The sequence below is a fragment of the Nelumbo lutea genome, chromosome 3, assembly GCF_056320005.1.
Source record: "Nelumbo lutea isolate HS-2025 chromosome 3, American lotus-T2T, whole genome shotgun sequence".
Taxonomy (NCBI): domain Eukaryota; kingdom Viridiplantae; phylum Streptophyta; class Magnoliopsida; order Proteales; family Nelumbonaceae; genus Nelumbo; species Nelumbo lutea.
In genome coordinates, this window is record NC_142686.1 from 99255739 (window position 1) to 99283738 (window position 28000).

Genomic DNA, 28000 nt, shown 5'->3' on the forward strand with positions numbered 1-28000 from the left:
GGGAAGCCTAGATATTCACACATTATTTTCAAGTGTACACTCATTTACAAGAAAATTACAAAACTTGTACCTCTTATGATGGAAACTAAAAAGTCTATATATGATCATCATAAAGAAATGAGGAAAAATAGTAAAGTAATAGAAATAACATGTAACTACTCTATGCTCTATGATTCAAATATTCAGAGTCCAAATTGATTGGGTAAAGATCATGGGCAGAAGTAGAAGACCCAGTCCAAGGCCCATCATTTAACATACGCTGGGTCTGGCTCTCACTGATTCTATGGTCTTGGTTCTGTTGATAATAATTCATCAATTCCTTGTCCTTCTCCTTATCACTGAAGCGACTTGGCTCTGAGACAAACTCGTGAATAGGGAGTCGGCCTTCAATCATGCTCACCACAGCAGACATGGGGGGCCTTAGTTGAGCACATGGGTTGGTGCACATGAGAGCCACATTAATCATGGCCATAACCTCTTCCCTGATGAAATCTGATCCCAACCTTGGATCCATTAGATCCATCAAATTTCCTTTCTCTTTCAGAATAAGGGCCTAGAAATTATTTGAAGAAGAAACAAGAAAAAAACCATAAGCCTAACTGATCTGATTAAAAGGTTGTACAATGAAGGCCAAATGTTTTTTATCAATTAAGAAATTTTGAATTACCCAATCAAGAAGATAAATGCGCTCCTCCTTTGGCCTGAAACTAGTGTTAGACCTCCCACTGACAATTTCCAAGGTAACAACTCCAAAACTATAAACATCTGCTTTGTCTGTCAAGTAACCCCTCATTGCATACTCTGGTGCCATGTATCCACTGAAAAGTCAAGATTAGTAAATAACATACTATTACAGTTGAATGTGTGATAAACCATGAAGCTAAGTAGTTATTACTTTTGTCATAGCAATGGTTCTCATTAAAACCCTAATATTTTCTAGGTATGAGATTCAAATGTAGCTCAAATTAGTAATTTAGCCTGCTTTGATTTCTATAACTGAATGATCAATAAAAATTTCAAGAAAACTTGACAACTTCTTGAATTAGTCCATAAAAAAAGGTCTTCTAATCAAGTTAAGTTGGGATCCTTAATTTCTACAAAAATTGTCTTATTTCTACCACATAGATGGAAGATGCATCTCATCCACCTACACCAGGTATGAAAGAACCATTTGGGATTGACCATCTATTCACTTGCGAAATTGAGTATTGAAATACCAACAGGTGATGTTTTAATATAAAACTTATCTAAAAAGCAAGGGTTATTTTCATCATGTGCCAAAGGGTTAAGGCTTAACTTTGGCCTATTTATAAACTAACATGAAGAAACTCCAAAGGCCCTTTTGGTCTCCAAAGATAGAAGATTCTATTTCCTTTTCTCTTGCCTTTCTCACTAAGACATCATGAAAAGAACTCACAACGATAAATAATGAAGACAAAACATGTAGCACTAAAACTCACAAAGTTCCAGCAATTCGAGTGCTTATGTGAGTGTTCTCCTCATCGTCAAGCTTGGCCAATCCAAAATCAGATATCTTTGGGTTAAGATTTTTGTCAAGAAGTATGTTAGTAGCCTTGATGTCCCTATGAACAATCTTCAATCTTGACTCTTCATGAAGATAAGCCAAACCTCTTGCAATTCCAACACAGATCTTGTGCCTAGTTGGCCAATCTAGTTTCAATTGGTATTCTTCTGGGCCTTTACATCATCAATTTTACAAAAGTCAAAGTTAACTATTGTATTTGAAATATAGTAGTGCTAGAAAGAAATGAAGTAGAAGAAGAACAAGAATGAAGTCAAGCAAACAATGTTGAACTTACCAAACAAGGCACGAGCAAGGCTATTATTTTCCATGTACTCATATACTAGCAATAACTGATTTCCTTCAATACAACATCCATAAAGCTTTACAAGGTGAGGGTGTTGTAGAGCAGAAATCATGCCTATCTCATTCACGAATTCACGATTTCCTTGCTTCGATTTGGAAGAAAGTTGTTTAACTGCTATTATAGTCCCATCTGATAAAAGTCCCTACATTTGAATAATAAGCTAATAATGTACAGTTCCTTCTACTTAACATTTATAAGAAAGAAACATGTAGACTTTGATGAAAGTTGAGAGTGATACATTAAGATAGTGTCATCTTATGTACAATACCTTGTAAACAGACCCAAAACCGCCTTCTCCAATCTTGTTTGCCGCATCAAAGTTGTTTGTTGCAGTTTTAATTTGCCTTAGTGTAAAGGATCCAGTTTGTAGGTCCAAGCCTCTCAAATCTATTAAGGGAGCAAAGCTATATGTGAGATGTGTCTTAAATACAAAAAAAAAAAAAATGCTCTTACCAAGGAATACAAAAGGAGCCTATTAACTTTCATGATCCATAATCACGATGTCTAGGATTATGTAAATAGAAAGTAATTAAGACATAACGAACTTGCATTTTTGAATTTTGAAATTTTTGTTAAGACTTAAATGTAGTATAAAAATTATAATATTTTATTGAAGGAGAAATTTATTTACAAATAATCAATTAGATTCCTAAAAATCACAATAATAATATTTAAATAGATTAATGAAATTTCAGTAGGATATAAAAAACTAAAGTTGATTAGTTTCTGCTAAGCTGCTATAGTCATTATTAATTGTTTTATAATAGAGGAGCATCTGCTACTTTTTTTTCTTCATTGTTTTTTTCTCATAAAGTACTAATTACCTTTTCAATAGATTTTTCTAAGACTTCAGAATTGGTTAGCTTGTACCTTTGTCCATTGTATTTTTGCATCCTAAATAGCCTTTCCACCAAAGGATACCCAGAACCAGGAAGATAAAGGCTAACACTGAAACCACAATTCCAGCAACAACACCTGTTGATACCTTTCTACCTTCTGAAGGAATTGGGAAGTCTGCAAGAATAAACAATATCAAATTCTTGCATACCAAATTGTTGAAAGATGAATGTTTCATAAGTATCACCAATTTATTAAAAGTTGCATGATATTGTGAAATGCTAGGTTAACAATAACATTATAATTGTATGACTTGTAAAGAAATATCCAAACCAGGAGCAAGAAGTCATCTTGTCTATATTGTTATTAGTAAGATCACCTTTCATTCATAACCAGTGTTCATTTCCTTACTTTTCTCTTTATTGCTCCCTTGATTGTTATGGAGACTTGAGAGGATAAAACAATAACATTGATATGGTGTCTGTGCAATAAATGCATATTAGAGTTACTTTTCCTTTTCCGAATTAAGAGCTCTGTGATGGCCAAACCCTTGTGGTGTTAGCATTTGCCTTATGACAATTCATTTGAGTTTATTGTTTGATTTAACCTTTAATTGTAGATTACAGAAATTGCCTATAGGATATGAAAAAAACATAATGATGAATAGGTACCATTTAAGTCAAATTAGTCAATAATTATAGCATACTATCAATGCATACAAATTGTCTCCTATCTCTACTCTAGATTAGATCAGTACTCAAACAAACTACTATTAGAAGAGGAGGTCATGGAAAAGCATTCAACTTACTAGGCTCCACAGAGATAGCTGACACCAAGGGACCATAAACTCCTTTTTCAGGAATTGCAGTTGTTCCTTTTCCAGCCCAATAGAAGCGAATTTCCAAAGTTCCATCTGTTACATTAACTTGGTCGATTGTTTTAATGAATGGCTTGCCTGCTCCACCTGCTTTATCTACTATATTGAAATCTTTCAGTACCGATTGTCCCTGTAGCAAAACAATTATAGTTAAATCTATCATATATGATATACGTATATCTCTATACTATGATTAATTAACATCTACCTGAATATAAACATCAAATATACGCCTTCCAAGGCTACTGTAATTTCTTTCATTTGTAAACATGATTTCTGCAAAGTGGAGTTTGACTTTGTAACTTTCTTTCCTCATGCAATACCCATAATATGTGAGAGAGATTGGAGAAGTACGTGCTGTCTTATATAACGTAGACTCTGGTGAGTTGTTCAACAGGCTATATGTATTTGTTACTATAAAGCTATCTTTGTCATTACCATCTGTAAAGTAACCAGTGTTGCTAAGTGCCCATACATCTTTACTCTGCGACGTCATTGCAGAAGATGTTGAAGGGTCAATATGCTTTTGATCAGCTGCATATATATAGTTGCCTATAGTTTCTTCTCCTCCACCACAATTTATATGGAGTTTGTATCCATCTAGAACAAAAGCAATAACATTTTAGTGATCATATGACAATAGCCACACCAAAGGTCAATGGAAAAACAATATCTTAGCTTTGTATTTTATTGTTTAATGGACTTGGTCAGTTGTTGTATCTTGTTACTTTGTGACATCTTTGAATTGCTTTATATTGTTCATTCTATCAACTTTTGATAACAACATCTCTTAATGATGTCTTTTTCATCATCCTTATTAATGTAGAAAAAAGATAAAAACAACTACACTTTAAGGGGGCTTTTTACCATGTGAATTGCTTTTTGTGTTGCCTTGGCTCAAAAAATAAGTGAAAACCATTTGGTTTAAAAATAAATTGTTTTTCATAACAAAAATGCAGAAAATATGTTTCCCCAAACATGTATATGTGTATTTTTTTTTTTGTTTTCAAAACTGAAACAAAAAACATGTTCTTGAATTCCAAGTTTCAAAATTATGTTTTCATCTAGTTATTTAATATCACATTCCATAAATCATAGAATTTCTTTGCTACAAAATTTGTTTTTGTTTTAAAAAACATTATTTGGATGGCTTAAAAAACATGTATTGTATTTTTTAAACAAAGCCAACTTGTGTTTGCCTTTGAAAATAAAAACAGTGTTCAAAACATGTTTTCTCTTTTATTCCTAATGTAGTGATTTCAAAAACAAATGAAAACAAAAACATTCTTTTTGTGGAGCACCCCCTTAATTAGGCCTTCCCACATGGGTATGGTATATAGAAACATTGTTTTAGCAAATGTACCTTTAAAACAAAATTTTAGTCATAATCCATAAGATTATTACCACTCTAACATGCATAAAGGGTTAGAAAATGTAATACTAAATGCTCCCTACCTAAGTGATTTCCTAAAATGAAGCCAAATATATTGAATCATATGAACCAATTGATGAATTTCATTTCAAATATTTTTGAGATTTAAGAAAATTATTAAGTATTTCTATTTTTTTTCATTTCTTACAAGAACAGAGTTTTTAGAACATCACATTTGATATTTCTTACACATTGTTTACACATCTAGGTTATGTTTGGTACTGATGGTGCAAAATTTGGTCACTCCTAGCTAGCACTCGCGTGGCTCCCGAAAGGTACCTGAGATGAGGAAGAAGAAGAAGAATCCCCGGGGGGTTTGCCCGGTGGGAACACTCCGACGATTAAGTTAGTATTCTATGTAGGAAGCAAGGAGAGGATATAGGCTAAGAGTGAGATCGCACAAGTAATCCAGATGATACCTGTTTTCTGAGAATAGACTCCTTATACCAAAATTCTGTTGCATCAGGCCCACTGGCCTCTGACAGGGTAGGTACAACCGCCACTGTCAGCCTGCCACAGCCGTTATAGGCAGGGCTGAGGTGGCGCACGCGGGGCCGTCACTGTTGGGTTCGTACCTGTCAGGTGTATGACGCTCTCTAAAGGTGGCAGGCACGACGCTCTCGGGCAAGGGACATGGCGGTGGTCCTAGACCTGCCGGGTACGGTGGTCGGGCAGGAGGCCTTCCTATGGTATGCCGAATTACCCTTCCACGAGTTACCTTGTGTCGGGCTGTCCCGTGAGCGGCGAGCTATCTGTAGCAAGCTATGCCGAGCTGTCTGGCCCGAGGTGTCTTCACCTTGGGGTGTCTAGAGATGGGTCGGTGTGTTCCTGTTTGGGAGTGGCCCGAGGTCCATTGGGAGGAGCTCGGGTATCAAGAAAGTTCAGGGTACCCCGAGCTCCGGGGCACCCCGAAGTGCCTTAGCCTCGGGGAGGAGGTGCAGGTAAGGCGGCTCCCAGTGAGTAGTTTATCCGCCCAGTTACCGAGCTGAACTCAGTGGGACCTTCCCTCTGAGTTGCGGTTGCATCTGTTGCGTTGTCATGTTGAGTCATTGCTTAAGCAAGGTCACGCCCACGTGTACCCGTGCTATGAGGTCGGGCCAAATCACCCTCCATCAATTGCCCCCCACTCCCTGCGTTGGCGGCGTTGACCCAGCGCGGGGAGGTTGTGACATGCTGGGTGGATTTGGCTTCAGTGCTCATGCCACGCCGTCGCACGCTCCGTCCAGTTGGACTAGTCCAGTGCCCGATTCGATCAAAAGAGGCCCGAGTCACGTTCAATTTACGTGCGGACCTCACGCGATTTGAACTTTGCGGATGTCAAAAAAGCGCTAAACCGTTTTCGCCTCGAGGAGCCCACAGTTGTGGTTATAAATAGGGGGACCCTTGGCCATTTCTTCGCCACAAAGCTTTCAGCGTTAGTGTTTGAGCTCGCGCCAGAGGTCTCTTAGCTCGGGTCTTTCAGTTCATCCCGTCTTCCCAATCCGATCGCATTCCTTTGGTGAGTTCTCCCGAGCTTCCTTTTCCCTTTCTGTTTGTTTCTTTCCCTTCAGCTCGTTCTGTCGTCTAGCATAGGTAGCCTGGCTGATGAGCCCGAGGTGGGTACCTCGGCTCAGGGTGGCTCTTCGGCTGCCCAGCCATCCGATGTACGGGTGGCTTCGGGTAACCTGGCATCCACCTCCAACCGAGGTCGGGTGCCAGACCAGTTCGACCCTTCTACCATGACCTCGGAGAGGCTCCAGGACCTCATACAGAGGTTCCACCTTCCCGGGGAGTACTCATACAGTCTCCCTACCGGCAACTTCCCATGGGAGCACGGTCCTGATGAGATCGTGGTCTTCAATGAGCAGTTAGTAGCCGGACTCCGACTCCCTCTTCACCACTTGATTGCCGAGGTGTTGGTGCACTTCAACATCACTTTGGACCAACTTCACCCGAATTCCATACAGAATATAGTTGGGACCATTTCTCTTTGATTTGACCAATCTCTTCCTATCGACCTAGACGTTCTTAGCACCATTTTGGCCATAAAGAAGAGTGCTTCGGGCACTCTCCCCAGGCACAGACGGTCTTATTACCTGTCTCCCCGTCCGGGTTTCAAGCTCATGCATAGACTCCTGAGTAAAGTCCCAGCCTGGAAGCGGAACTACTTCGTAGTTCGGAGCAGCACAGGGTGACCCTTCCCTACTGACTGGAGGGTGGCTGTTCAAGACCCCGGTGTCAGCCTAGATGAGAAGACCAAGAAGGAGCTCTAGTCACTGGCTCAGCTCGGGTTAAATTATAAGGAGTTCACATCCAAGGAGAAGCTCATCCAGGCCGGCTTGAGCTCAGGTAGGTTTTGTTTTACTTCGGCTTTTTGTTTGTATGTTTACTTCGGTATTTTCTAACGCCGAGCTTCACTGCAAGTCCCATGGAGGCGGAGAAGATTGACACGTAGAGACTCTTCCGCCAGATGAAGAGAAAGAAGCGCATAGCCAAGAAGGCGTGCGTTGAGTCTCCCCAGGCCTCTGCCGAGACTCAACCTTCACAAGCCCCAGCTCCGGAACCCGAGCTCTGAGGTACTCCACCCGTCATCGACCTGGAGGGAGATGCGGTGCCTCAGGGGCCCGAAATGGTGACGGGGCCTTCTGCTAAGTCCACTGAGCCCACCGCCGGGAGTGCTACGGAGGCTGCTACTGAGGCTCATCCCTCAGAGGCTGCCATTGGGGCCCGTCCTGCTGACACTACCGCCAATGCTTCTGAGGAGTCCACCCGTGACGTGGAGATGACTGCGTCTAGCTCGAAGGGTCAAGGGAGCCAAACTGTCTTGAACCCTCAGTGCGGCCTGGAGAAGAGCAAGCTGGCTGCATTTCCGGAGGAAGTGTCCGAGTGGGCTGATTTCACTCCTGGTTAGCTTGGTGGCCGAGCTGCCACTCATACCATGGTGGTGAGTTTTTGAGTTTTTTTTCTTTGGTTCCCCTTTTGACCGGTCCCCCTTTTGCAAGTGAATTCTGTCATTCGTGTCTTCACCCTTCAATCAGATCGGCACCTGAGGCGGGCTCTGGAGGCTGAGAAGTCATCCCTTGCAGCCCATACCAAGCTAAGGGCCATTCGCGGGCAAATCCACCGCTTAGAAAGTGACACCTCGGCTTAGAAGAACTTCATCGAGGTGCTTTTGGCGGAGAAGAGCGAGCTGGCCCGAGATAAGGATAGATTGAGGGCCGAAGTGAGCAGATACAAGGTTGGCCAAGAGGTCTTGAGGCTCGAGGTGGACACCCTCAAGGCAGAACGAGATGCTCTGAAGCTCGAGGTGCATGGCCTTAAAGAAGCCAAGGGGAAGCTGGAGCACGAGGTGGAGGACCTCCAGGAGGACATTAAGGAGAAGACGACGATCTTCGTAGATGCCCTCAAGGAGACCAAAGTTCAAGCCGTCATCGATTATGTCAAATCCTCGAGGTTTGACGACATGATGATCGATGCCTACCACAGGGGCTTCAAGCTCAGTTGGTGGTTGATCAGGCACCTCTACCCCGAGCTCGATACGAGTGCCATCACCACTTCGCGGATCACTGACGACATTGTGTGTCAGTCAAAAGATGATCCAGACTCTGAGGATGAGGGTGCTGACGATGAAGCAGAGGATGCCGGCCCAGTTATTGCCCCCGAGGAGGTCCCTAACAAAGACAACAAGCTTCCGAGATAGCTCGGTCCCTGTTTTACAAACTTAGTCTTCTCTTTTTCTTTTTCTTGTAACAAGAATTTTGTAATGGAATTTTTGTAATAAAAAGTTCACTTTGTCAAACACTTGTGCAATTTTTTTCTTGCTTACCGAAGTGGTTGCTTTGTTCTGAGCTGTTTGGCCATCAGGTAAATTACCCGAAGTGAGGGTTCCTTAGTTGTCGTGACCCCAAACTGTGTTTGGATACTCAGTAGGGGCAGCCTTATGCACACCGAGGTGAGTGACATAGTAGGGTGCATACCCGACCCGTCTACACCTGGGTTAAGTTGACATCAGTTGTCCTGAGCGGGATCAACTCATTGCATGCCGGGGTGGGTCGTACGTCACAAGGTTCGTGCTCGGACTGCCTGCGTCTTAGGCATTGCAAGTACTTAGCTTATGCCTACGAGGTGACTAGGCCTTATGTGGTGTCGAGATCTTTCATTAGCTCGGCATTTTAGCCCTTAGGCTGGAGGAGCGGCTTATGATCCGCTCTCTTAGAATCCTCTGTGCCGAAGAGGCAACAGGGTTTTATAGCGCCGAGACCATGTCAGCTCGGCATTTTGGCCCTAAGGCTTCGGGAGTGACCCGTAGTCCACTCAGTGATTTTGGCAGTTTACAAATAATATTGCCTTAGGTTGACAATATTCCATGCTCGAGGTACTTGTTTCTCTTCGAGGGTCTCGAGCTCGTACGTTCCTTCTCCGAGTACCCGTTTCACTTGGTATGGTCCTTCCCAGTTAGACCCGATCTTACCAGCACCGGGCTTAGGTACCATAAATTTACGAAGGACCAGGTCGCCGACGCGGAGGTTCCGCCTCTTGACCCTGGCGTTATAGTACCGAGCTACTCTCTGCTGGTAAGCTGTGGTCCTGATGTACGTGAGGTCCCTTACTTCATCGAGTAGGTCAAGGTTGGTATGTAGCTCATCTTCATTTGTCTGGTCACTGTATGCTTCTAGTCGCAGCGTAGGCACTTCGATCTCTGTAAGGATAACTGCTTCGGTGCCGTAGGTGAGGTTAAAGGGGGTTTCTCCCGTGGCGGTCTTCTCCGTGGTCCGGTAGGCCCATAAAACACTGGGTAGCTCATCTACCCACAATCCTTTAGCTCGGTCCAATCGTGCCTTCAGTTCGCGGATGATGGCTCTGTTTGTGACTTCTGCCTGACCGTTTGCTTGAGGGTGTGCAATTGAAGTAAAATTCTGTCGGATTCCCATGTCTTGGCACCAATCTTGGAATTTGATGTCATTGAACTACTTGCCATTGTCAGAAATCAATACCCACGGTAGCTTGAAGTGGCACACGATGTTCTTCCAAAAGAAGTTTTGGACGTTCCGGGCTATGATCGTTACAAGGGGTTCAGCCTCTACCCACTTGGTGAAGTAATCCACTGCTACTACTAAGAACTTCCTCCCACCCATTGCGGGCGGGAATGGCCCGAGTAGATTGATGCCCCATTGTGCAAAAGCCCACGGGCTGGTGAGATACTTGAGGTCGGTAGCGGGTTGGTGGTGAATATTGGCGTGCTTCTGGCATTTGTCACATTTTCTAACGAGCTCAATGGCATCTGCCTTCATTGTTGGCCAATAATACCCCTATCGAAGTGCCTTTTGGGCGAGGGCCTTGCCCCCCAAGTGTCCGCCGCCCAGACCCTTATGAGTGTCGCAGAGTACGAGCTCGGCTTCGGTAGGTCGCAAGCAACGCAGGTAGGGGAGCGTGTAGGATCTCCGGTACAGCCGTTCGTCTATCATGACGTATTTGGCTGCCTGGTGCTGCACCCTTCTGGCTACGTTTCGATCTGCAGGGAGGGTCCCGTGTAGCAGGAAGCTCGCGAGTGGGTCAATCCAGCTCGACTCTGCTTGAATGATGGGAGCGACCTCCTCTGCCTCCCCGAAAATGCTAGGCCGAGGCAGGTCCTCTATGTACACGGTTCTCATGGTGATGTCGCTGGTGCTGGCTAATCTGGACAGTGCGTCGGCCTCAGCGTTCTCCGACCTAGGGATTTGTCTGATGAAGTGTAACTGGAAGTTGAGCAGGGCATCTTTGACTTTGGCTAATTAAGTAACCATGGTTGGCTCGCGAGCTTCGTACTCGCCAGTGACTTGGTTGACCACGAGCTGGGAGTCGCTGTAGATAACAATGTACTTGGCTCTTACCTCTCTGGCTAAGGCTAGTCTAGCTATCAACGCCTCATATTCCACTTCATTGTTGGATGCCACAAACACGAAGCGTAGCGTGTACTCCAATTTCGTGCCACTTGGGCCGTGCAGGACTATTCCAGCTCCGCTGCCCTGTTGGTTCGAGGAGCCATCTACGTGAAGGATCCAGGGCTCCTCATCCCAGTTTGCGCTTGGCCTAACCAGGAGAGGTGCTACACTAGCTACTACCTCACGGGACTCAGGCTCAACCGGCCTGGGAGCTCCAGGCTCACCCAAACTGGGGATCTCGGGCTTAACCGGCCTGGGAACTTTGGAGCTGAACATGCACTCGGCGATGAAATTTGCTAAGGCTTGGGCCATGATAGTAGTTCGCGGCTTGTACTGGAGGTCATACTCGTTGAGCTTGATGGCCCACTTCGTCAACTGATCGGAGACCTCGAGCTTGAGTAAGACTTGCCTCAGAGGTTTGTCGGTCAGGACAGTAACAATGTGAGCCTGGAAATACGGGCAGAGCTTCCGAGCTGCAATTACCAGTGCGTATGCTAACTTTTCTATCTGCGGGTATCTCGTCTCTACTCCCTGTAAAACTTTACTAACATAATAGATGGGCCGATGGACCCGATCTACTTCCTTTATTAGTACCGAATAGACCACCTCGTCGCTCGCCGAGAAGTACAGTTCTAAAACATTGCCCTCCTCGGGCCGGGTTAAGATCGACATACTAGCGAGGTATTTCTTGAGCTCGTCAAATGCGAGCTGGCAATCTTGGGTCCATTCAAACCCCTTGCTTTTAATTGCTTTAAAAAAGGCAAGCAGTGGTCCGCTAACTTGGACATAAAGCGGCTCAGGGCGGCTATGCGTCCATTCAGTCTTTGGACCACCTTCAACTTCCGGGGCGGTCTCATATCTAAGATGGCCTTAATCTTATCCGAGTTGGCCTCAATGCCGCGCCAGTTAACGTTGTATCCTAGGAATTTGCCCGAGGTAACACCAAAAACACACTTGTTTGGATTCAGTTTCATGTTAAATTGTTCAGAATTTGAAATACAGAATGCATGTCTTGTATTAATTCATGTGAGAACTGGGTTTTGGCGACCATGTCGTCTATATAGCATTCTACTCTTCTGCCAATCAATGGCATAACCTTGTAACAATATGGCCCAAATTCCATGATGAAGGCACTATTTTCCTCATCAGCCGGGTCCATCCTGATTTGGTTGTAGCCCGAATAGGCATCTAAGAAGCTCAACAACTTGTGCCCTGAGGTCGCGTCCACCAAGCGATCGATTCTGGGGAGGGGGAAGCAGTCTTTTGGGCAGGCTCGGTTTAGGTCGGTGTAGTCGACACACATGCGCCACTTGCCGTTGGCCTTCTTCACCAGAACCGGGTTGACTACCCAGCTCGGGTAATGGACTTCTCTTATGAAGTCGGTTGCGAGGAGCTTTGCGACCTCCTCATCGACTGCTTTCCAACGCTCCGGGGCTAGGTTGCGTTTCTTCTGTCTAACGGGCCTAACTACAGGATCAGTATTGAGTTTGTGACTCATAAGGCTAGAGTCAATACCGGGCATCTCGGCCGCAGACCATGCAAAAATATCTAAATTTTGAAGTAAGAAACTTACCAGTTCGGATTGTAGAGGTTCTTGGACGGAAGCACCGATCTGTAGCGTCCAAGCTGGGTCTACTGCTGAAGTCGAGACTGTGACTATTTCTTCCGTGGGTGCAGCTCGTTCTTCGCCTTGCTCCGTAGGCCGGTCCAGTTCAAGGTCATCGGCCACCTTGGTCTTTCCCTTCAGAGCGGCAACATAGCACTTGCGGGACTCGAGCTGGTTGCCCCGTGCTACCCCCACACCGAAGTCTGTAGGGAATTTCATTGCCAAATAATAAGTGGATACCACCGCCAGTAGGACATGGGTGATTGGCCGACCTATTATGGTATTGTATGGGGAGGGGGTCGCGACTACCAGGAAGTCGTGGTTGAGTCTAACTGCGTAGGGCCATGTGTCGACTTCCACAGGTACTGTCACTTTCCCAAGGGGATTGACTTCTTCTCCACTGAAGCCCACCAGAGGGGTGTTCGCGGGCTTCAAGTCACTTCCCTGCAACTGAAGCCGGTCGAATGCAGATTTGAAGAGAACATCCACCGAGCTGCCTGAGTCAACAAGTACGCGTCTGACTTCGAAGTCGTTGATCCTCAGCTTTATCACAAGCGCGTCATCGTGGGGGTAGTAGACCCCTCGTGCATCGTCCTCCGTGAAGAAAATTGGTTCCTCAGTCTTCAGCGTTTTGGAGGATTCTGTTTTTCTCAGGCAACTTCACGAACTGAAGTTCAGACTGCTGATGAAGTACAATCTGCGACGACCGAACCTCCCACTATCACATGGATGGTGCCCTGCACTGGCCTCTCTTCTAGAGGCTACCTCGGCCTGCTACTGGACTCGGGAGCATCCTTACCGTGCTCCCCTTGCCGACCTGCCCTATTATTATTATTACTTTGTACAAAGTTCCTTAAATATCCGCAACGGATGAGCTCCTCTATCACATCGCAGAGGTTTTCACAACTTTCGGTACTATGACCGTGATCTCTGTGAAAACTACAATACAAGTTTTATTTCTCTCATTGGGATTCCCCCTCAGGCGAGGTGGCCACTCCACATACGGGGCATCCTTGATTGCCATTAGAATCTCGGCCCGCTTTGCATTCAGCGGGGTGTAATCGGCTCGGTCCGCCGTAGGAGCTCAAAACGGCTGGGTTGGCTTTGCCCCCCAAGCTGAGTCCTTCTTTCGGCTGTCCCCTTGGGTGGAGGGTTCCCCTTCTCTCTTTCTTTTTTCGGGCGCGCCCTCGCCCTTCTGGTTGACTTCCTCCTCTGTCGCTATGAACTTGTCCACGAGCTTGAGGAAGGCAGTAATGGTCTCCGGCTGGTCAAAACCCATATGCCACTTGAACTCCTTATGGGTCACACCCTTCTTGGCCGTGGTGAGCCGTACCGTGGGGTCTAGACACAGTATCTACATGCACGCGTCATTGAATCGCTTGATGTAGCTTTGGATGGATTCACCCTCTTTCTGAACTATTCCGAGGAGGCTTTCCTCGGTTCGTGGGCATCACTTGCTCGTGATGAAATGGAACGTGAAGGCTTGTGCGAACTGTGCCCAACTTCTTATCGAGCCGGGTGCAAGGTTCCGATACCATGTGCGCGCCACTCCTTTGAAGGTGGTGGAGAAGGCCACGCACATGCAGGACTCACTGGCCCTTGCTAGGTGCATCTGTGACTAGAAAGCATCCACGTGATCATTTGGGTTGAACGACCCATCATATTTGTCGAGAGGGGGGAGTTTGAAGTCTCTAGGCATTGGAACTGCCAGGAGCTCGGGAGATAGGGGAGAGGGAACTGAAAGGTGGGGAACTTTAACTTCACCCGAGTTTACCTATTCCCGGCCTTTGAGCTCGGGCAGGATGTAGGACGTAGTTCGACGAGCTCGGTGGCGGCGTCTTTGTCTCTTGGTCGGCTCCGCGTTGGTGTTGCTCGCCTCCGTACTGTCGGGGATCGTCTGCGCAGGAAGCGGCTCTGGTTGCTGGTGATGGCTGTGGACAGAGGGGTTCTGCTTAGAGTCCATGGCCAAGGCCTCGAACCGGTTCTCCAGGAGCGGGGCTTCAAACTGTGACTGTTGGGGTGTTGTAGACCTGGTGAGCTGAGGTCTACCCGACCTGGCCGCCTGCGGCGAGACCGGGGTGGCCGGCCTTTCTTGTCTGCCGCGGGAGGAGGCCTGGCTCTTAGGGAGGTTTTGGGAGGCTTCTCCTTGGTGAGAAGGATGTTCGTCCTGGCGGCGAGGCCTACCTCGCTGTGAGGCCGGGTGCCGCGGAGGGAGTTGCGGCTGCTGGAGCTGAGATTGAGGCAGTTGAGGGAATTGCTGCTGGTAGTGGAACTAGGAGACATGGTGCAGCACTTGGTGCTGGTAAAGTTGGTATTGCTGGAGCTGCTACACCTGTGCTTGCATGGTTTGCATGCACTGCATCAGGTCGTCAAGTTGGTTCTGACTGGCCGTCAGGGGGACGACAGTTGGTTCCGCAAAGGTCGTTTCAACAGAGAAAGGAATGGGAACACCCACAGGCGTTGTTGCTCGTAGCACGCTCAGGCTGGGGACCCCATCCACCAAGAGAGGAATGGTGAACTACCCAATGCAGACAGTGGGAACCTGGGGTTGTTCCCTGGCGTTATCCATCTCCATGTTGCATCCGATATTGCTTGAAGTAGCCATGAGTGATGAGTCTTTTAGAGAAGAAAGAACTGAGATGGTTTAGAGGAAGGCTTTTAGAAGCGTTCCCACAGACGGCGCCAAATGATGGTGTGCAATTCGGTCACTCCTAGCTGGCACTCGCGTGGCTCCCGAAAGGTACATGAGATGAGGAAGAAGAAGAAGAATCCCCGGGGGGTTTGCCCGGCGAGGACACTCCGACGATTAAGTTAGTATTCTGTGTAGGAAGCAAGGAGAGGATACAGGCTAAGAGTGAGATCGTGCAAGTAATCCAGACGATACCCATTTTCTGAGAATAGGCTCCTTATACCAGAATTCCGTTGCATCAGACCCCCTGACCTCTGACAGGGTAGGTACAACCGCCACTGTCAGCCTGCCACAACCGTTACAGGCAGGGCTGAGGTGGTGCACGCGGGGCCGTCACTGCTGGGTTCATACCTGTCAGGTGTACGACGCTCTCTAAAGGTGGCAGGCACGACGCTCTCGGGCAAGGGACATGGCGGTGGTCCTAGACCTGTCGGGTACGGTGGTCGGGCAGGAGGCCTTCCTGTGGTATGCCGAACTACCCTTCCGCGAGTTACCTTGTGCCGGGCTGTCCCGTGAGCGGCGAGCTGTCTATAGCAAGCTATGCCGAGTTGTTTGGCCCGAGGTATCTTCACCTTGGGGTGTCTAGAGATGGGCCGGTGTGTTCCTGTTTGGAAGTGGCCCGAGGTCCATTGGGAGGAGCTTGGGTATCAAGAAAGTTCAGGGTACCCCGAGCTCCGGGGCACCCCGAAGTGCCTTAGCCCCGGGGAGGAGGTGCAGGTAAGGCGGCTCCCGACGAGTAGTTTATCCGCCCAGTTGCCGAGCTGAACTCGGTGGGACCTTTCCTCCGAGTTGCGGCTGCATCTGTTGCACTATCACGCTGAGTCACTGCTTGAACAAGGTCACGTCCACGTGTACCCGTGCTATGGGGTCGGGCCAAATCACCCTCCATCAGGCACTATTGTTGTTTTTACCTGAAACCTTTTGGGTTGATCAATAGAAATTGGTGAGAGATATGTCTTGTCACATAAATATATATAAGAGTCACTTTAGCTAGAATGATTAGTCTTCACCCCGTTAAGAGCAAGAAATGTCAATTTAATGTTTCTATAAATAGGCCTTTTGTTTCAACTATAAACAACCTGAAAATATAGTTATATGCCAACTTATTTTGAATTGTTGATCAAACAAAAACATTTCAGGTAGAAGGTAGGGAGGTTTTACTAAAATCACATAACAAATTTGTGAGCCAATAAATGCAAGCATCAATACTTTTTTTAATTTCAATAACATATACTTACATTGTTTACAGGGAAGTTCCTGCTGGCATAGAACAGCTGCGCTTCTATATCATCATGAGGTTAAAAACAACTCAGTGTCATGATATTCTACATGAATTCTTTCTAGCTAATAAAAAGCTAAGCTACATGAAATAGACAATCCACAAGTATTTCTTCACTATTTCTAAAACCCATGATTTAATTCTCTAGTAAATAAAAGCTTAAACTTACGAATTTTTTCCCAAAAAGTAGCTCCGAAACAAATTCCTCCTAAGGAAATAGTAGAAAAAAAGCTAAACTTAGCAACAAAATAATAACCACATCAAGCTAGAAATTGATGTAACTAAATTACACACAAAAGTTCTCTTACTTTTTCTGTGAGCAATAACCACCTTGCCCTTGACTATTTGTTGTAAAATTGTTGAAAGAAAGATCGCTGTATTTTAAAGTGGAAAAGAACAAACATTTTTTATGAGGGAAACACTACAAAAAATGGTGTTATGTAAGTTATTAATAACTTGTAATTCAATTTTATTTCAATTATATTTTTTTACAGGCAACAAGTATATATGATACTATTACTATCAAGAAATTGGGAAGAGAACCTTACATGTTAGCATCTCCTTTATCCAGCATCCAGGAAGGAACAAGACCACTTAGCAGGTTTCCAGTTAGGAATCTAGACATAAGCCAAACTAATGAGATTATGTGGTTTGCGCCTTGCACCAGCAGTACCTTAGCATCATGATTCATGGGAGAGGCAGGCGATAATCTTCTAGAAGAAAGTTAAACCCACAAAATGAGATTACTTACATGTAATCCACTTTTTTTAATAAGCTTGTAAAGTTCTTCGGAATTTCCCCAGTCAACTTGTTAAAGCTAAGGTCTCTGCAAACAACAATGAATTTGAGTATAATGAAGGAAATGATTTAGTCCAAAATGAAAATTTTCCTGAAACAACCTAATGTTTAAAGGTTTTCATCACTCAACAATTGTTATTACTAAAAATACTGTTATATTTCTTAGTTATACTATATAATATAATCTTAAGGGGCTGTTCTTTTTTTTTTGTTGTTGGATTTTGAGAGGGGAAAAGTTTGGTCAATGGGATTTTGGTTCCCATTGACCAAGAACCCTATGTTCTTTTATCGGATTTATGTGGGGACCAAGGAAAGTTTATTTTCCTGAGTATCACTTATCTGGGTAAGTGATACCCATCTCCTAGGTGGGTAAATAACTTTCCCACTTAGGGGGAAAGTTGTCAACACTTAAATGGGATAAAAATGCCTCTTTTAATAATAAATTTTTATGGCTAAAATGGTCATTGCTTTATTTACATGAAAAACAAAAGAACATGGGTAATTGCACTTACCCAAGTAACCGCATTTACTTGGAAATAACTTACTAAAAAGCGAATAGGGCCTAAATGTATGTATTGTATAATGCGGTCAGATACTTGCCTTATGGGTTCTGATAAGGCCATAAAAGTTAAATTCAAATGCCATATTTAATATTTATTATGAATGTACTTTTACATTAATAATAAAAAAAGCCTTAGGTATGTCCATTTTTTGGATTTTTAAAGGGGCGGGTGGAAATTGGTCAATGGAATTGTGTCCCATTGACCAAGAAACCCATGTTCATTTTTTAAATTTATGTGGAGACTAAGGAAAATTTATTTTCCTAGGTAGAATAAGTGATACCCATCTCCCATGTGGATAAATAACTTTTCCACATGGGAAAAGTTGCTAATACTTTGATAGGACAAAAATGCCCCTTTTAATAATAGATTTTTATGGCTAAAACAACCATTGTCATTGATGTAACCGTTTCTGGTCACGTACCAATTTTTTTGTGATGTATCAATTTTTTTTGGCTAAGTACCTCATCATTTGACCTGCTCCCAGGAGAGGATGGTGGAGCTCCCTAATGGTGAAGTGCCTGGTGGTGAGCTACTTGGTGACGAGCTCCTTGGTGGTGAGCTACCTGGTGACGAGCTCCCTGGTGGTGAGCTATCTGGTGACACATCATTTGACCTACTCCTAGGCGGCCTGTAGGCTCCCTGGTGTAGCGCAACTCGACTATCCTCTGCATGAGGTGATCTCCTCTCCTTTGTAGGCGGCGGGAGCTGAGAGACCTGCGAGAACTCCATCTTTTCCTCCTCTTTGTAGGCGGCGGGAATTGAGGAACCTGCCATAACTGAATCAGAGGACCCGGGGGTATTTACCCGGCAGGGACTCTCCGATGCCTAAGTTAGCATTCTGATTGCAGAGAGCTTGGAGAGAAATGAGAGAACTAGAGAGCAGGGATTACCTCCATTTTTCCATTCTCTCCCCCTTTTGTCTTTGGGGGTCGGAGTCCTTATATAGCGGTGTCCATTCAAATAAGGCGTAACCGCCTCTGTCAAGTCAGGCATAACCGCCTCTGTATCTCTACTGCAGCCGTTACTGCCAGAGCTGCGGTGGTGGGTGCAGGCAGCTGTTGCAGGGTACGGCTTTGCCAGGCAAGGGACAGCTCTCAGGGCTGGTAGGCACGATGCCGCCTAGCGAGAGACGTGGGTACAGGTCTCCGGATCTGTCAGGTACGGTTGTCAGGCAGGAGATCTTCCTGCGATACGCCGAGCTGCCCCTAAGTGGCGAGCTACCTATGCCGAGCTGCCCCTAAGTGGCGAGCTCTTCGTAAGACGCCAGGCTTCTTGTATGTGCCGAACTGCCCCTAAGTGGCAAGCTACCTATGCCGAGCTGCCCCTAAGTGGCGAGCTACCTAATTGTCAAGATGCTGCACTTAGTTGGCATGAGGTGCCAGATGTCATATTTTCACTAGAGGGCCAAGTCCGCCCTCATTAGTCATCTTTACATGGGAAATAAAAGAACATGGGTAAGTAATTTACCAAAAAGAAAACGGGTCTTGGGGTAAACTACAAAGACCCCCTTATTATGATGTCGATAAGTGACAGTTATCTTCCTCAACTTTTATTTGTGACAAGGACCCTCCTGAACTTTCACTTTACAACAAATATCCCCTCCAGTTAACTTTGAAAAAAGATTCTCATTCGTGTGTTTAAAATTTATAAATTCCCAAACTACATTTTTCTCATTTATTTGAACAATTTATGATCCGATCAGTTTTCTAAATATAATATTAAAGCCCTCTTAGTTGCCCTAATAGATCCTTGCAAATTTCTAGGTAGATTCAATTTTTAGATTAAATGGCAGAGATTTCTTTCTAATATATATGAATTTAAGGTTTTGTTTGTATTTTCTTGATTTATTGGAGGAAAGAGTGGGTAATTTTTATATTTTAAGATGAAGAGAGACATTCATGACAGTGAAATGAGACTTCCAATGGTTTCACTTCCCTAAGAAATCCCCATCACCTGAACTCCCAATCTATTTCTATTTCTATCTCCATTGTATTATTCCAAATTAATTTCCAACTGTTGCTCTCATGGCTTTATTCTTCTTTACGGTTTAACTTTTCTTAACATTGAGATCTGAATTTGATAACTGTTTTATTAGCGGATCAATCATTTTTATTCCACACAAGTCATAATAAATATGCAGAATGAGTGGTTGTGGCCATGAGAGAGATAGAGAGAGAGATACAAGGTTTTCATCTGTGTCATTTGACCAAGATACTCAGGTAAAGTTCCATTGATGTTGCAACTCCTTAACATCCTACAGTGAGAAATCAGATTAATGTCAATTCAAACCACCAAATATGATAAATACAGACTTACTTCTATAAATTTTGAGAGATGTATGAATACATATGACCATTCAAATCAACTCACAAATATTTCATGCTTCTCATGTTACTCAATAATGGAAAAGGTGCTTCTGGTCCATTTATATCACTGATCCTTCTGTATATGAAAGTTCCACCATGAGTGAACCACAGGAAAATTGTTTCAATTACTAGAAAACTACCATAAGATCGAGTATGAATGAAAGAAAAGCCTTAGCTTTTTACTCACAGGTCAGTTAATTTTTCCAAAGGAGAAATCTCCGATGGAATAGGCCCTTCAAAACCACTTGCCTGCATATTTCTGCCATTAAAGTGAAACAATAAGCCAGACATTAAGAACCCTCTAGATTTCTATTTCTGAAAGGCACTCGAAATTCAAAATCAACATCTCTCACAGTCTTGTAAGGTTTTTCCAGTTCTGTATAAGACTGGGCATCCTTCCAGTAAACTTGTTATCGCTTATCCGACTGCATTGACTGAGGCTTTGTTAATAATAAAAACAAGAATAATATCTACCAGAAAAGAAATTACAGATTTAAACAACATAACAGAGAAACCCCATTCCACAGAAACTTACAAGTCCATCAAGCTGACCAGCTTAGAGAGGCTCTCCGGAAATGACCCCGTGAAATTATTTGAGGAAAGTACTCTTTAAAACACATGTATATATATATATAGAGAGAGAGAGAGAGAGTCAAATAATTAAAAGCGTTTTGATATGGTAAAATCCTTTACACATACAGAAATGGGAGAAAATCATAGAAGTTTAAAACCCAATACAGAAGACATTATCAAAAAGGCCTTACAGTTTCCGTAGGTTGATCAGTTTTCCAAGCTCATTAGGAATATTGCCAGAGAGATTATTGACTTCGAGGGTCCTGAAAATTAATTTCTACTTTAATGGATTAATACTTTTAAAAATTCAAAAAATTGAAGTCCAAAAAGAGCAAAAATCCAGAACTTACAGGTCAACAAGAGTGGTGATGTTTCCAAATTCCTTCGGGATTGGACCCGTCAAACGGTTCGCCATCAAAGAACTGCATATAACAATTCTAAGGGATTTTTCAGACCAGAAAAATAGCAACTTCAGATGGGGCTAAAAATGGACTACTTTCTACTTACATGTTCGTCAATTTCATTGCACCCCATTCTGGAGGTATTGTACCGCTTAGGTAGTTGCGGCTGAGATCACTGTACGTACAAATACGTTTGCAGTTACGTTACTTAAGTATGCTATAAGTACATCGTGTGGAAAAAAATTAGGGAAAATTCCCAACCAGTAACCAGTAATTTGGGTCTAGCACCACTTTGGTCTCCCAACTTTAAAATGTAAAAATTTAGTATTTGAACTTTCAAAACGTGCTAATTCAGTACCTGCTGTTAATCATCCCGTTAATCAGTGGTTAAATGGCATTTGAAAAGATAGAAGTGCCCTTTGATTATCATTTAATTCTCTTTATCAACCATCCAAATTCTATTCAAGAATTTGAGACTTGATTTTTTGCCAATGTTTGGATGATTAATAAAGAGAATTAGATGACACTCGTCTTTTCAAATGCCACTTAACAGCTGGTTAACGTGCTGATTAACGACATGTACTAAATTGGCACATTTTGAAAATTCAAGTACTGAACAATCGGGTTTTAAAGTTCAGAAACCAAAATAGCAATAGGCCCAAAGTACAGGGCACTAATTCGGAATTTTCTCAAAAAATTAAGGCTAAACAAAAAGATTGAAAAGGATATCTGATAAAGCTCTTACATTATTTTTAGGTGGGGAAGCCGAGCCAACTCTGACGGGAGAACTCCTTGTAGACCCTCAGATTTGATGTATCTGCATTAATTCCATAAGTGCTTTGATTTAGACTTTCTACCGCTCTCATCTTTCACACACCATAGAGTCAAATACACAGATAGAGGTAGAGTAGGGGTGTCAATGGACTGATTTTGGGTTAGACTCCTCTAAATTGAAATTTATTGGACGGAATGAACGGACCAATATGACATATTGAATTTGGACAGATTGGATGGGCCAATATGACATATTGGATTGGACCTGATCCATCCATAATAAATTTATATTGGATTGGGCCAATATCTGATCCATTAATAGAAGATAAGAACATAGGTGTTAATAGACCAGGTTTTAGTTGAAACCAATCTAAGTTAACAGGAATTTGAACAGATTGGACGGTCTCTGGACCAGTCCAAAATATTCATTGGATTGGATTGAACCAAGTTTATTTGTAATGGATTCACATTGGACTGGACCGGATTGGACCAAATCCAGTCCAATTGACACCCTTAAGGTAGAGGCAGTGGCGGAGGCCGTGGAGCCACAAATTTGAGATAAGGAGTAGAAGAAATAGGGTTTGGCGAAAATGGCCTGAGAAGGTTTGGATTTATTAAAGATATTTTGAAGGAGCGTTAGAGAGTGATTCTTTGCATTTTAGTTCAAGTTTTGTAGGGGCCAATAACCCACTTTATTACGTTTATGCCCTGTGAAACCAAACTGACCAGAACCGGGACCGGTTCTTTTATTTTATTTAACATTTTTACAGTCTAGGCATGTTTTTAGAAGAGGTAAAAAATTAAAGATAAAAAAGTAGTACAAGGCAGGGCTAGTTCACCAGAGAAGAGGCCCAAAAGACAGCAACAGAAGAAGAGCTATAAAAACCGGGCTCAGTGCATGACGAGAACCTAAGAACAAACCCCGAACTAGAAGCATCAACCCAAAACGGAAACAAAAGAAACCTGAATAAAAAACAGCTATGCCTGGGCCCAACAGGTCTAACAGCCCGAAGAAACCCAACAAACAAACGATAAACAGCACCCATCAAAAGGCTTTGTCAGTTCACAACTGGACCTGAACTAGAAAAACAGGGGTTGGGTCTCATACCTAGCCACCCCCGAATTTGAGGATGACCCTACACAACCCAACATACAACCCAACCTGTGAAAATCATGTTGGGTCACGGGTCAAACCACTAACTCAATTGCTGGGCCGGACCACCGGTTTCGGTTTTTGATTGGTTTGGTTTTTTGGTTTTTATATTTATAATTTATATTATAATATAAATAATAAACGATATATAATATATTATAAACATTTTAAAAATATAAACAGATTATTATAAATATAATATATGTATAATGAATATATATTTATATATAATATAGAGAAAATATGTGACATATATTAAAAATATATAAGATATACATATAAATATATATGCCGGTCAGTTCGATTAACTGCTATTTTTTTGTAGGTTAACCAAAAATCAAACTGGTCCTTCAGTTTTTCAAAAATACCAAACCGAAATTGAATCGATCGGTTCAATTAACTGCATTTTGCGGTTCGATTTGATTTGATTTTTTGATCTTTCATGGACACCCTTGGGCAAGAAAAAGTTTTATTCTATGTGCCTCTCTCAAGTCCGGATCATATTCCAGCAAAAAACCCTTCCAACTTGATCTGCATTCACATGTCTTGTATATGATGGGTTAAAATGTATGGATACAGATGATGTTGGAATGTATTGGAACGGTTTTTTTTGTGGTAGGAGGAGATCCCAACTCCTTTAAAAAGTGTAGGAAACCATTCCATTCGCATAGTCCCTTGCAGCTTTGCATTGAAAATATCTTCCCATATAAAATGATATACAAATAGGGAGATATTTCCAATATAAAACTGCAAGGGACTGGGTGAATGGTGAATACGATGTTGTGAGCACTGAAACCGATTTCCCCTGGACCACATTGGCTGAACCCACGCCAAGCAAGTCCTAGGCCTAAATAGCTCGGCCTGGCAAATATTACATTCAATAATAAATTAATTATCTTCTATAATTTTGACTATAAAATTGCATTAATTATTTTATTAATGTAAAATCCCAGCAAAAATTTTCTTAATTTTAAAAAATATAATTTTATTAATTTATAATGCCAAGCCCATATATGTCCAGCCTGAGACCACGCTCAAGCATACCTAAAGGCCATTATTACCTTTCCTTTCAAATCAAACACAGCCTAAATGATTGAGTTTGAACAAGTCTATTCCTTTGACAAAATTGCCCTTTTCAAGTTACAAATCAAGCCTTTTTGAAGCTGCATTTGGTTTCTATGGAAAATATATGATAAAAAAAATTGTGGAAAATATTTTGATGAGGTTGTTGCTACCTTCCTCAAAATGCATGTGGAAAAGGAAATATTCAAGATTCCATATCAGAAAAGATTTATCTAGATTTGGATTTGCAGTCCTTTCTATATTTAAAAAAAAAAAAAACATTTTGCCTTTTTTTCTTTTGTTTTTGGAAAAGAAATACTTAAGCCTCTTGTGAAGTTTCTTATAAAATATAGATACGGCATTTGGCTAGTCTTCCTGTAGGGTCTTTTTAGACTTTTCAAAGCTTGAAAGTTGAAATATCAAAATGTAGTTTTTTTCTCTTTTTACAATTAAGGCTGAGTTTGGAAAGAGTATAAATACAAATATGTAGAATACAAAACTATGTATTTCGTATTAATTTGTATGTATTTGTACTGTACATATTTGTATATATATTCCTTTCAAACCGAGCCTAAAAGACAAAAAGCCGGTAATACTTACTTCTCAAAATGCTTGCACAAGCCTAAAAAAGCTGAAAATCAAGAAACTTTTTATAAAGCTTTTGATCTTTTTGCGCCTAAAATACACTTCTCAATTTCTAGTAGGAGATAAGATGTTTACTAAACAGTCTTAGTCTTCAAAGACCACCTCCAAAAAACTTAGTGCATCTTTTGGTTTGATGGACACTGAAAGATATACTTTGAAAGACTTGCCTGACCCACCCTATTGATTATAAAGGCAGGAAAAAACACAATGTTTACTTAGCCCATATTTGGGAGTGCTTAAAAATAAGTGCTTATTTGGATTGGGACCACACCATTAAATACTTATTGGTGTTTGAAAAATAAATCTAAAATAAGGTTTCATTCAAAACTGACAGTAAATTAAATCAAGTTTTGAATTCTAATGGGTTGGTTTCAATTTGCATGGCGGTTAAATAAAAGCAAATCGAACCGACAGCCCTACCCTACTGTGGGGTAGATGTGGAAATAGGGAAAAGACAAGCCTCATCATTCCAGTAGGTCATTGTATCTCATCCAAACCTAGCTGTTCTACTTTTCACTGTCTTTGGTGACTCCAGATCCTGCCCACGTCTACCCACAATACACCACTCCAGTAAATTGGGAACATTTCATTCTGCATTATAGGAGATCCAGACTTTTATGTGTGGCTATTATAGGTAGACGTGGGCAGAATTTGTGTGGATGGGAAATCCAGACTCGTCTTTAAGACCTATTGGAATGATGGGGCCTGCCTTTTCCCTATTCCTTATTTAGTGTGTATTTGTTAGAAGCAATGAATGAGGTACAAAAGACAGGCGTGTGCAACAGCCATGCCACGAGTTTGGTGAATTCGGATTCTATCCACAAACCCACTTAGCTCACAGCCTTTTGCAGGTAGGGGTGTTGATTGGACTGAATTTGGTTCAATCCAATCTGGTTCAACATGAATCCATTACAGATGGACCAGGTCCAATTTAATTCTTGAATATTTTTAAACCATTTTGGATTAATCCAATTCAATGTTTGAGTTGTCCAATCTATTCAAATTGGATTAAACCCAAACCTGGTCCATTGACATTTATATTCTTATCTTCTATCAATGAATCAGACATTTGTTCAATTTGATGCAATTCAATACAAATCTACGGATGGATCGAGTCCAATCTAATCCAATAAACACTTTGGAGTTTTAACCTTCAAGTCTGAACTAGTCAAATTTAATAATATTGGTCCTTTGGACTGGATCTAACCCAAAGCGGGTTCATTGACATCCCAAATTGCACGCTGCAAGTGAAAGAAGGGGATTTTTACAGTCCAGTCGCCCACAGAAATGTTGGTAGCTAACTAATATGATGGGAGAGGGAGTCATACATGGCGGTGACGTGGCAGGTGGTGGTGCAGTTGCACGCAACCGCGTTGATGGTGTCCTGTTCCATACTTGTGTTCCATTTGGTGCAGGGATCCACGCTGAAATCCCAGTTTTTCTTCAACTTCGCGGCTATTAGTTTCAGAGCTTCCCCTGCATCACATACAAATAAATGCATAATATCATTAAAACGAATCCGGCTTCAGTGATAGCAAAGCCTGTTCCAACAACCTTTACAGTCTTGCATTGGGAATATCTCCCTATTTATGTGTTTTACTTCGTGCATAGATATTTCCAATACAAGGTTATAAGAGGCTATTGAAACGGTGTCACTCAATCAAAACACCCTTATATATTTATTTTTTATTTTTAAGATGGTGTTTGGAAGCATGGTTATTTTTTGGGATTGATTTTCAAGAAAAAATGCCCATGCTTCCAAGACTTGTTTTTCACAAAAAAATATTTCTTTCACAAATGCAGTGTGCAACATTATTATGCTGTTTGATAAGGTGATTTTCATTACCGTTTTTTATGTATGTACTGACAGGTAAACACCACATAAGATACATATAGGTTTCATGCATAGATGGAGTCCTGATTTACAAGGCATGCCCGATTTTTCAATAAATGCCTGAAGCAAAATGTCACATATATTGGAGTTTGTTGAAACGCCTATATGAATCTGATGCCGCACCATTTTTTTTGAAAAACAGCCACAGCCCACCCTAAATTGTTAATAGCCAAACAGTGACAGACTGGGGAATCGAGTATATAAATATTTAACAAGGGAGCTCCAGCAGAAATGGAAGAACCAACGGAGAACAGACTCGACTACTGGCCCAAACAGTGAAAAGGGTGATCAGTACTCCACGGCTTGCGTCCAAGGTTTCGGTTGGTTGCTCGTAAAATAGACAGCTAAACGCCATCCAGTTTTGTGCAGATGGAAAGGAAAAATAATGAATTTGAATTTAATCCTTGGTGATCACGCAGAAATGAGATAACTAGTGGTTTTCCAAACGGAGTTCCCAAATTAGGGAATCTTGGATTTACAAATCCGCCTAACTTGAATAATTCATAAGAATTGAGGATAGATTAAAAAGGACAGAGGTTTATGATTTGGGAGCCAATTTGTGTAGGATCTCTGACACATATTCGGATAGATACCTGAGATCAAATCTTGCTGCAACAATTATTTGTACGATAATGATGATGAAGATGATAATTCTGAAAGAGAAAACAACTCATTTGTTTTCCTAGAAGAAGTTTCTCATTCTATTTTAAGGTTTTGAAGTTAACTGCCGACGGAAAAAATGGAAAAACCTTTCTGTTATTCACTTCTGAAAATATTGTTAGGAAGCTAATCAAGTAGGGTCTTACATTCTTCAGGTGCAAGAGTGGGCGTCTGAGTCTGACTAGCTCCGAATTCGAATCCCACAAAGCAACTGAACCAAATAACCCAGCAAATCACCAAGAAACGTCCCAAGGCCATCTTCAAACACTCAGATGCAAGAGAAATGATAGAAATAAAGAAAAGTTTTGGACTATTGAACGTCAGATTTCCATTATTTCTTCTCCCTTGAACATGTCAGAGTAATCTGCAGACTATATATGAACCTCTGAAGCCTCGGGTGCAAATAGAGTAACCGAGTTTGTTCGCATGGATTATTGAGATGATGAGGAATTATGGTAGTAAATAAACCAGGGACGACGAAGACTGGAATAGTTCTGTTAGTTGCTCGGAGACACACACGTACAGAGCTATTGCAATCAGCCTTTCGTGTCTTGACTCACAAAGTCACAAGTCAATCGTGTAGTTGCAATCGGTCTTCCAGA

At 42.5% G+C, this 28000-nt stretch overlaps 1 protein-coding gene across 3 annotated transcripts; it reads right to left on the reverse strand.

The window, feature by feature from the left end:
* On the reverse strand, window positions 1-27990 carry LOC148867124 (putative leucine-rich repeat receptor-like serine/threonine-protein kinase At3g14840). 3 transcript variants are annotated; one of them, XM_088977487.1, is made up of 25 exons: window positions 27545-27985; window positions 26173-26320; window positions 21956-22027; window positions 21317-21385; window positions 21160-21231; window positions 21001-21072; window positions 20772-20843; window positions 20590-20661; window positions 20424-20495; window positions 20241-20312; window positions 20053-20124; window positions 17261-17335; window positions 17058-17126; window positions 16818-16883; window positions 16679-16717; window positions 16469-16512; window positions 4042-4203; window positions 3812-3879; window positions 3535-3733; window positions 2760-2903; window positions 2158-2276; window positions 1821-2031; window positions 1461-1698; window positions 668-818; window positions 1-553 (listed from the first exon to the last, which is right to left on the reverse strand). In XM_088977487.1, the coding sequence occupies exons 1-25, from the start codon at window positions 27654-27656 to the stop codon at window positions 161-163; spliced, it is 2883 nt and encodes a 960-aa protein (XP_088833613.1). In that variant the 5' UTR covers window positions 27657-27985; the 3' UTR covers window positions 1-160. The 3 variants fall into 3 exon arrangements, 2 of the variants coding, with proteins under 2 accessions (XP_088833613.1, XP_088833612.1); XM_088977486.1 differs by having other exon boundaries at window positions 3812-4203; window positions 27545-27986; XR_016109782.1 differs by lacking the exon at window positions 1461-1698 and having other exon boundaries at window positions 3812-4203; window positions 27545-27990.
* Window positions 27991-28000: the final 10 nt, after the last annotated feature.